General features: G+C 49.9%; 1 protein-coding gene across 1 annotated transcript in view; it reads left to right on the top strand.

Annotated features, from left to right (window-relative positions):
• LOC128354620 (sterol 26-hydroxylase, mitochondrial) overlaps positions 1–7,059 on the top strand; it is a 19,638-nt gene extending 12,579 nt beyond the window's left edge. The window contains exons 7-9 of the mRNA XM_053314844.1: positions 4,664–4,745; positions 5,605–5,850; positions 6,943–7,059. Coding sequence (XP_053170819.1) covers positions 4,664–4,745; positions 5,605–5,850; positions 6,943–7,059 — 445 coding nt within the window. The remainder of the gene's footprint in view (positions 1–4,663; positions 4,746–5,604; positions 5,851–6,942) is intronic.
• The last annotated feature ends 3,177 nt before the right edge of the window (positions 7,060–10,236 follow it).

The raw sequence follows: 10,236 nt of genomic DNA on the forward strand, positions 1-10,236 counted from the left end.
ACACTGAACATCCCTCTTTCCTTCCTTCCTTCCCCTCCTCCCTCCTTTCCTTCCTTCCTCCTTACTCCTTTCCTCCCTTCCTCCTTCAGTCCTTCCTTCCTCCCTCCCTCCTTCCTCCCTTCCTCCCTCTCTCCTTCCTCCTTCCTTCCTTCCTTCCTCCCTCCTTCCTTTCCTTTCCTTTCCTTCCCTTCCTTCGTTCCTTCCTTCCATCCTCCCTTGTTTCCTTCCTTCATATCTCACTGAGTGCTCCATCCGTGGCGTGGTGTCTGGTTGCATATGAGCTTGTGGTAGTTTGCAGTTTATTTAACACTGAACATCCCTCTTTCCTTCCTTCCTTCCCCTCCTCCCTCCTTTCCTTCCTTCCTCCTTACTCCTTTCCTCCCTTCCTCCTTCAGTCCTTCCTTCCTCCCTCCCTCCTTCCTCCCTTCCTCCCTCTCTCCTTCCTCCTTCCTTCCTTCCTTCCTCCCTCCTTCCTTTCCTTTCCTTTCCTTCCCTTCCTTCGTTCCTTCCTTCCATCCTCCCTTGTTTCCTTCCTTCATATCTCACTGAGTGCTCCATCCGTGGCGTGGTGTCTGGTTGCATATGAGCTTGTGGTAGTTTGCAGTTTATTTAACACTGAACAATAGAGTCTTTATATAGATGGAAAGTCTTTACTCCTTCCTTCCTCCCTCCCTCCTTCCTCCTTCCTTCCTCCCTCCTTCCTTTCCTTTCCTTTCCTTCCCTTCCCTTCCTTCTTCCTTCCTTCCATCCTCCCTTGTTTCCTTCCTTCATATGGAAAGTCATTTCTTATACTCAAGGTTTCTCACTTCTGACTCCTTTTATATCTTTAACTGTCTCACACGTTGTTCCACTCAGACTGTAACGCGTTAATATATTAGTTTGACTTTGTTATTCAGCCTCATTATTAACCTTCCTTCCTTCCTTCCTTCCTTCCTTTCTTCCTTCCTTCCTTCTGTCCTTTCTTCCTTCCTTCCTTCCTTCCTTCTGTCCTTCTTTCCTTCCTCCCTCCTTCTTTCCTTCCTTCCTTCCTTCCTTCCTCCCTCCTTTCCTTCCTTCTTCCATCCTCTCTCCCTACTCCTTTCCTCCCTTCCTCCCTTACTCCTTTCCTTCTTTCCTTCCTTCCTTCTTCCTTCCTTCCTTCCTTCCTTCCTTCCCTCCCTCCTTCCTTCCTTCCTCCTTGCTCCTTCCTTCCTTCCTCCCTCCTTCCTCCTTTCCTTCCTTCCTTCCTTCCTTCCTTCCCTCCCTCCTTCCTTCCTTCCTCCTTGCTCCTTCCTTCCTTCCTCCCTCCTTCCTCCTTGCTCCCTCCCTCATTACTCCTTTCCTTCCTTCCTCCCTCCCTACTTCCCTCCCTCCCTCCCTCCTTCCCTCCCTCCCTCATTACTCCTTTCCTTCATTCCTCCCTCCCTCCTTCCCTCCCTCCCTCATTACTCCTTTCCTTCCTTCCTCCCTTCATCCTTCCTTCCTTCCTTCCTTCCTTCCTTCCTTCCTTCCTTCCTTCCTTCCTCCCTTCCTTCCCTCCTTACTTCTTTCTTTCCTGCCTTACTTCCTTGCTTCCTCCCTCCCTCCTTCCTCCTTAATCCCTCCCTCCCTCCTTACACCCTCCCTCCTTTCCTTCTTCCTTCCTTCCGTCCTTCCTTCCTGGGTCATAAATCTATACCCCCCCCCCCCCCCCGCCCCACTTAACATCTAAATGACATGAATTGAGATGAATGAGTCATGTGAGAGTGATACAGTAACAACCCTAACCCAGCTGTGTTGATCTCATCCAGGCTTCTCTGGCTCTGACCCTTTACATTCAAAGTGTCCCTCCTTTCCTTCCTTCCTTCCTTCCTTCCTTCCTTCCTTCCTTCCTTCCTTCCTTCCTGAGAGTGAGAGTGATAACAACCCTAACCTAACCCAGCTGTGTGGATCTCATCCAGGCTTCTCTCAGCTTTTCCTGGACATGTTTTTCTGGCTCTGACAAAAGAAGATGTCACTTGATATCTTAAAAAACTGAGATGTCCCAGATGTTACCCATTACCCTCCCTCCCTCCTTCCCTCCCTCCCTCCCTCATTACTCCTTTCCTTCCTTCTTCCCTCCCTCCCTCATTACTCCTTTCCTTCCTTCCTCCCTCCCTCCCTCCCTCCCTCCCTCCTTCCCTCCCTCCCTCCCTCATTACTCCTTTCCTTCCTTCCTCCCTCCCTACTTCCCTCCCTCCTTCCCTCCCTCCCTCCCTACTTCTCTCCCTCCCTCCCTCCCTCCCTCCCTCATTACTCCTTTCCTTCCTTCCTCCCTTCCTCCTTTCCTCCCTCCCTCATTACTCCTTTCCTCCCTCCCTCATTACTCCTTTCCTCCCTCCCTCCCTCCCTCATTACTCCTTTCCTTCCTTCCTCCCTCCCTCCGTCCCTCCCTCCCTCCCTCCCTCCCTCATTACTCCTTTCCTTCTTTCCTCCCTCCGTACTCCCTCCCTCCCTCCCTCCCTCCCTCCCTCCCCCCCTCCTTCCCTCCCTCCCTCATTACTCCTTTCCTTCCTTCCTACCTTCATCCTTCCTTCCTTCCTTCCTTCCTTCCTCCCTTCCTTCCTGGGTCATAAATCTATACCCCCCCCCCTCCCCCCCAATAAGACTAATCAAACTTGTCATGATGGGGGGGTTTATGGAGGTGAACTGGTGTACAGACTAATAATGAGTCAGGATATGATCAATGAGGATTAAACTCATAACTCACAGGTGTCTGTCTTCCTTCCTTCCTCCCTCCCTCCCTCCTTACTCCCTCCCTCCCTCCCTCCCTCCCTCCCTCCCTCCCTCCCTCCCTCCCTCCCTCACAGGTGTCTGGTCTCTCATGAATGAAGAAGTGTCGGGTTGAAAAGCTTTCACAATATAATATTATGTAAGAGTGTAATAGATTATTGAGCTCAGATAACAAAGACTTGAATCATTATTCAGGTGAAGTTCCTACGTGTCAGACTAATAAATCAACAAGTACAGATGTTTCCTTCCTTCCTTCCTTCCTTCCTTCCTTCCGTCCTTCCGTCCTTCCTTCCGTCCTTCCTTCCTTCCTTCCTTCCTTCCTTCCTTCCTCTTTTCCTCTTACTCCTTTCTTTCCTTCCTTCCTTGCTTCCTCCCTTCCTCCTTTCCTTCCTTCTTTCCTCCCTCCTTACTCCTTCCCTCCTTTCCTTCCTTCCTTCCTTCCTCTTTTCCTCTTTTCCTCCTTTCCTTCCTTCCTTCCTTCTTTCCATTCTTCCTTCCTCTTTTCGTCCCTCCCTCCTTGCTCCTTTCCTTCCTCCCTCCCTCCCTCCCTCCCTCCCTCCTTACTCCTTTCTTTACTTCCTTCCTTGCTTCCTTTCTGCCTCCTTTCCTTCCTCCCTCCCTCCTTTCCTCCTTTCCTTCCTTCCTTCCTTCCTCTTTTCCTCCTTACTTATTTCATCCCTCCCTCCCTCCCTTATTAGTCCTTCCTTTCCTTCCTTCCTCCCTTCCTCCTTTCCTCCCTCCCTCATTACTCCTTTCCTCCCTCCCTCCTTACTCCTTTCCTCCCTCCCTCCTTACTCCTTTCCTCCCTCCCTCCTTACTCCTTTCCTCCCTCCCTCCTTACTCCTTTCCTTCCTTCCATCCTTCCTTCCCTCCATCCTTCCTTCCCTCCATCCTTCCTCCTGTCCTTCCTTGACCTGCTGGTGTCCACTACTGGGTGAAAGATATGAGGAACATGTGAACAGTTGATCTTTTGACTGTGCCATGCGCCTGCTGAGTGAGCGAGACGAGTTTTGAGGTTTATGCGTCACCTTTCAAAAATCTGATGAACTGATGAATCACAGCATGAATAGTACAAACCCCCAGGTCCTGTTTTTAAATCTGTGACCTCATGTGACCTCTTGTGACCTCTTCCTCCTCCATACTTCTTTCCTTCCTTCCTTCCTTCCTTCCTCCTTTCCTCCCTCCATCCTTCCTCCTTTCTTTCCTTCCTTCCTTCCTCCCTCCTTTCCTTCCTTCATTCCTCCCTCTTTTTCCTTCCTTCTTTCCTTCCTTCCTTCCTCCTTCCTTTCCTCCCTCCCTCCCTCCCTCCCTCCTTCATTACTCCTTTCCTCCCTCCCTCATTACTCCTTTCCTCCCTCCCTCCTTACTCCTTTCCTGCCTTCCTTCCTTCCTTCCTTCCTTCCTTCCTCCTGTCCTTGACCTGAGGACAACAGGAGGGTTAAGGCCCATTTATGCTCAACGTTAAATCCTTCCTTCCTTCCTTCCTTCCTTCCTTCCTTCCTTCCTCTTTTCCTCCTTACTCATTTCTTTCCTCCCTCCCTCCCTTCCTCCCTCCTTACTCCTTTCTTTTCTTCCTTCCTTGCTTCCTTCCTTCCTTCCTCCCTTCCTTCCCTCCTTACTCCTTTCCTTCCTTCCTTCCATCCTTCCATCCCTCCTCCCTTCCTCCTGTCCTTCCTCCTGTCCTTCCTTGACCTGCTGGTGTCCACTACTGGGTGAAAGATATGAGGAACATGTGAACAGTTGATCTTTTGACTGTGCCATGCGCCTGCTGAGTGAGCGAGACGAGTTTTGAGGTTTATGCGTCACCTTTCAAAAATCTGATGAACTGATGAATCACAGCATGAATAGTACAAACCCCCAGGTCCTGTTTTTAAATCTGTGACCTCATGTGACCTCTTGTGACCTCTTCCTCCTCTTCCTCCTCCTCCGCCAGCTTGTATCCTGTCGTTCCTGGAAACGGACGCTTTATCTCAGACAGTGACGTCATCGTGGACAACTACTGGATTCCCAAGAAGGTAGAAGGTCGAAGATTACAAAATAAAAGTGCTTAAAAAAAAACCATGTCGAAACAGGAAGTGCTATTTAAATGATTTTTCTCTCTTCTCCTTTCCTCCTTTCTTTCCTTCCTTGCTTCCTTCGTTCCTCCTTTCCTTCCTCCCTTCTTCCTTTCCTCCTTCCCTCCTTCCTCCTTTCCTTCCTTCCTTCCTCTTTTCCTCCTTGCTCATTTCCTTCCTCCCTCCTTCCTCCCTCCTTATTCCTTTCTTTCCTTCCTTCCTTGCTTCCTTCGTTCCTCCTTTCCTTCCTCCCTTCCTCCTTTCCTCCTTCCCTCCTTGCTCCTTTCCTTCCTTCCTTCCTCTTTTCCTCCTTGCTCATTTCCTTCCTCCCTCCTTCCTCCCTCCTTATTCCTTTCTTTCCTTCCTTCCTTGCTTCCTTCGTTCCTCCTTTCCTTCCTCCCCTTCCTCCTTTCCTCCTTCCCTCCTTGCTCCTTTCCTTCCTTCCTTCCTTCCTTACTCCTTTCCTTCCTTCCTTCCTTCCTTCCTTCCTTCCTTCCTTCCTTCCTTCCTCCTTTCCTCCTTCCCTCCTTCCTCCTTTCCTTCCTTCCTTCCTCTTTTCCTCCTTGCTCATTTCCTTCCTCCCTCCTTCCTCCCTCCTTATTCCTTTCTTTCCTTCCTTCCTTGCTTCCTTCCTTCCTTCCTTCCTTACTCCTTTCCTCCCTCCCTCCTTACTCCTATCCTTCCTTCGTTACTTCCTTCCTTCCTTCCTCCCTTCCTCCCTCCCTCCCTCCCTCCCTCCCTCCTTTCCTTAAAAAAAAAAAAAAACATGTTGAAACAGGAAGTGCTATTTAAATGATTTTTCTCTCTTCTCTCGTTTCAGACTCAGTTCCACTTGTGTCATTACGTTTCCTGTCACGATGAGTCAGAGTTTACGGACGCAGAGCTCTTCGTCCCCGAGCGTTGGCTTCGTGGTGAGGTAACCGACGGCAACGGTGGCGGCTGCGGCAGATCGACGCCCGGCTCCTTCCAGCATCACCCGTACAGCTTCATCCCCTTCGGCGTCGGGGTTCGAGCCTGCGTCGGGAAGAGAGTGGCGGAGCTGGAGATGTACTTCGCTCTGTCCAGGGTGAGAGATGAAGACGACTGTTCCTTCCTTCCTTCATTTCTGTCCTTCCCTCCTTTCCTCCCTCCCTCCTTACTCATTTCTTTCCTTCCTTCCTTCCTTCCTCCTTTCCTCCCTCCCCCTTTACTCATTTCTTTCCTTCCTTCCTTCCTCTTTTCCTCCCTCCCTCCTTACTCATTTCTTTCCTTCCTTCCTTCCTCTTTTCCTCCTCCCTCCTTACTCATTTCTTTCCTTCCTTCCTTCCTTCCTCCTTTCCTCCCTCCCTCCTTACTCATTTCTTACCTTCCTTCCTCCCTTCCTTTCTTCCTTCCATCCTTCCTTCCTCCTTTCCTCCCTCCCTCCTTACTCATTTCTTTCCTTCCTTCCTTCCTTCCTCCTTTCCTCCCTCCCTCCTTACTCATTTCTTTCCCTCCTTCCTTCCTCTTTTCCTCCCTCCCTCCTTACTCATTTCTTTCCTTCCTTCCTTCCTTCCTTCCTCCTTTCCTCCCTCCCCCTTTACTCATTTCTTTCCTTCCTTCCTTCCTCTTTTCCTCCCTCCCTCCTTACTCATTTCTTTCCTTCCTCCTTTCCTCCCTCCCTCCTTCCTCATTTCTTTCCTTCCTTCCTCCTTTCCTCCCTCCCCCTTTACTCATTTCTTTCCTTCCTTCCTCCCTTCCTTTCTTCCTTCCATCCTTCCTTCCTCCTTTCCTCCCTCCCTCCTTACTCATTTCTTTCCTTCCTTCCTTCCTTCCTTCTTCTTTTCCTACCTCCCTCCTTACTCCTTTCCTTCCTCTTTTCCTCCTTACTCCTTCCTCCCTCCCTCCTTACTCCTTTCTTTCCTTCCTTCCTTGCTTCCTTCCTTCCTCCTTTCCTTTCTCCCTCCCTCCTTACTCCCTTACTCCCTCCCCTCCTCCTTTCCTTCCTTCCTTCCTTCCTTCCTTCCTCCCTTCCTCCTTTCCTCTCTCCCTCCTTTCCTCTCTCCCTCCATACTCCTTTCCTTCCTTCCTTCCTTTTTCCTTCTTTCCTTCCTTCCTTCCTTCCTTCCTTCCTTCCTTCATTTCGTCCGTATTTCTGCACGACCGAGCAGCTCAGTGATGAGTGTCTATCTCCTTGCAGCTGATGCAGCATTACGAGGTCCGGCCTGAAGACGGAGAACCGACCGTAGAACCCAAAACTAGAACCCTGCTCATCCCGTCAAAGCCCATCAACCTGCGCTTCCTCCCCAGAGCCTGAAGAAGGAAGGTAGGTGTCAAACTGACCCCATCTCTCTTTTGACTGTTCCTTCCTTCCTTCCTTCCTTCCTTCCTTACTCCTTCCTCCCTCCCTCCTTACTCCTTTCTTTCCTTCCTTCCTTCCTTCCTTCCTTTCTCCCTCTTTCTTTGCTCCCTCCTCCTTCCATACTTCTTTCCTTCCTTCCTTCCTTCCTTCCTTCCTTCCTCCTTTCCTCCCTCCATCCTTCCTCCTTTCTTTCCTTCCTTCCTTCCTTCCTTCCTTCCTTTCTTCCTTCCTTCCCTCCTTACTCCTTTCTTTCCTGCCTTACTTCCTTGCTTCCTCCCTCCCTCCTTACTCCCTCCCTCCCTCCCTCCCTCCTTCCCACCCTCCCTCATTACTCCTTTCCTTCCTTCCTCCCTCCCTCTTTCCCTCCTTCCCTCCCTCATTACTCCTTTCCTTCCTTCCTCCCTTCATCCTTCCTTCCTTCCGCCCTTCCTTCCTTCCTTCCTTCCTTCCTTCCTTCCTTCCTTCCTTCCTCGCTCACTCCCTTCCTTCCCTCCTTACTCCTTTCTTTCCTGCCTTACTTCCTTGCTTCCTCCCTCCCTCCCTCCCTCATTACTCCTTTCCTTCCTTCCTCCCGCCCTCTTTCCCTCCCTCCCTCCCTCATTACTCCTTTCCTTCCTTCCTCCCTTCATCCTTCCTTCCTTCCTTCCTTCCTTCCTTCCTTCCTTCCTCCCTCACTCCCTTCCTTCCCTCCTTACTCCTTTCTTTCCTGCCTTACTTCCTTGCTTCCTCCCTGGGGGGATTTATGAAGGTGAACTGGTGTACAGACTAATAATGAGTCTTTTCCTCCTTACCCATTACCCTTCCTCCCTCCTTCCCTCCTTCCCTCCCTCCCTCCCTCCCTCCCTCCCTCCCTCATTACTCCTTTCCTTCCTTCCTCCCTCCCTACTTCCCTTCTAAATGAGGATTTATAGTCATCTTACAGTATGTTGTTAACTAGAGACACTTATTTCCAGTGTTGGGCAGCTGGAGAAATATGCACTTTAACCCTGGTGTCGTCCTCCCCGGGTCAAATTGACCCCGTCTAATTCTTCTTTCCTCCCTTCCTTCCTCCCTTCCCTCCTTCCTTCCTTCCACCCGGTACTACCTCCATCCCCCTTTCTTCCCTCCTTCTTTCATTCCCTCCTTCCTCCCTCCTTTCCTTCCTCCCTTCCTTATTACTTCCTCCCTCCTTCTGTCTTTCTTTCCTCTGTCCTTCTTTCATACCTTCCTTCCTTCTTTCCTTTCCTCCCTTCTTCCTTCCCTCCTTCCTTCCTCCCTCCTTTCCTTCCTTCTTCCTTCTTTCCTTTCCTCCATTCCTTCCTTCCTTCCTCCCTCCTTCCTTTCCTTCCTTCTTCCTCCTTTCCTTCCTCCCTTCCTTATTCCTTCCTCCCTCCTTCTGTCTTTCTTTCCTCTGTCCTTCTTTCATACCTTCCTTCCTTCTTTCCTTTCCTCCCTTCTTCCTTCCCTCCTTCCTTCCTCCCTCCTTTCCTTCCTTCTTCCCTTCCTTCCTTTCCTCCCTTCCTTCCTTCCTTCCTCCCTCCTTCCTTTCCTTCCTTCTTCCTCCCTTCCTTCCTCCCTTCCTCTCTCCTTTCCTTCCTTCTTTCCTTTCTTTTCTTTCCGGAAGGATGACACGAGGGTTAAAACAATCAAAATGTTTGTAGAACAGCTGATTTTTTGTTTTTACTGAATTTTTAACTCCTCTTTTCTTTTTCTCTCCAGAGTTGATGATGAATTCCTTCCTCCCTCCTTACTCCTTTCCTTCCTTCCTTCCATCCTTCCTTCCTCCCTTCCTTCCTTCCTTCCTTCCTTCCTTCCTTCCTTCCTTCCTTCATTCATTCCCCCTTCCTCCTTTCCGCCCTCCCTCCCTCCTGACTCCTTTCTTTCCTTACTTCTTTCCTTCCTTCCTTCCTCTTTCCCTCCCTCCCTCCTTACTCCTTCCTTCCCTCTTTCCTTCCTTCCTTCCTTCCTTCCTTCCTTCCTTCCTTCCTTCCTTCCTTCATTCCCCCTTCCTCCTTTCCGCCCTCCCTCCCTCCTGACTCCTTTCTTTCCTTACTTCTTTCCTTCCTTCCTTCCTCTTTCCCTCCCTCCCTCCTTACTCCTTCCTTCCCTCTTTCCTTCCTTCCTTCCTTCCTTCCTACCTCTTTCCCTCTCTCCCTCCCTCCCTCCCTCCTACCTTCCTTCATTCCTTCTTTCCCTCCTTTCCTTCATTCTCTTTTTCTTTCCTCCCTCCTTTCCTTCCATCTTCCTTCCTTCCTTCCTTCCTCATTTCCTCCCTCCCTCCTTACTCCTTTCCTTCCTTCCTCCCTCCCTTCCTTCCTTGACTCAAGGACAACAGGAGGGTTAAAGAGGAAAGCTGTTACTCACTAACTGGGAACAATATCAGTATTTATATTGTTTTATTAAATCCCAAAAAGACCAACTGAGCAGAACTAAGCAGGATTCACTGGTGTTACTTTGTGTTCTGGTAGTAATTTAACTTTCTCCTCTTTTCTTTTTCTCTCCAGAGTTGATGATGAATTGATTCTGCTGCACGTCGGCCGCCTGAAAACATCTGATTCATGTTTTTATTGAAGTGTTTTTATCTCTCTGGACTCCTCAGCTCAGACTTTGCCTTCTGCAACCATAACCATGCATGCAGCAAGCTTCCTGTGTGTGTGTGTGTGTGTGTGTGTGTGTGTGTGTGTGTGTGTGTGTGTGTGTGTGTGTGTGTGTGTGTGTGTGTGTGTGTGTGTGTGTGTGTGTGTGTGTGTGTGTGTGTGTGTGTGTGTGGCTTGCTGACTTGATGCACTTTGCACAGACGTGTTTATTGCTGACGTGTGATTTTATTTTTTTATTGGTTTTATTTGTAACAAAGCCAGAAAGTGTGGTGTGTGTGTGTGCGTGTGTGTGTGTGTGTGTGTGTGTGTGTGTGTGTGTGTGTGTGTGTGTGTGTGTGTTTGTGTGTGCGTGTGCGTGGCGAATGTGCACACTGCCCCCCTCTGACGGTGACGTGTAAAAACAGCCTTTAATTAACCCTCCTGTTGTCCTCAAGTCAAGGAAGGAAGGGAGGAAGGAAGGAAGGTAGGAGGGAGGAAGGGAGAAAGGAAAAGAGGGAGGAAAGAAGGTAGGAGGCAGGGAGGAAACAAGGAGGGAGGGAGGAAGAAGGAAAGAAAG

The sequence above is a fragment of the Scomber japonicus genome, chromosome 24, assembly GCF_027409825.1.
Source record: "Scomber japonicus isolate fScoJap1 chromosome 24, fScoJap1.pri, whole genome shotgun sequence".
NCBI lineage: Eukaryota > Metazoa > Chordata > Actinopteri > Scombriformes > Scombridae > Scomber > Scomber japonicus.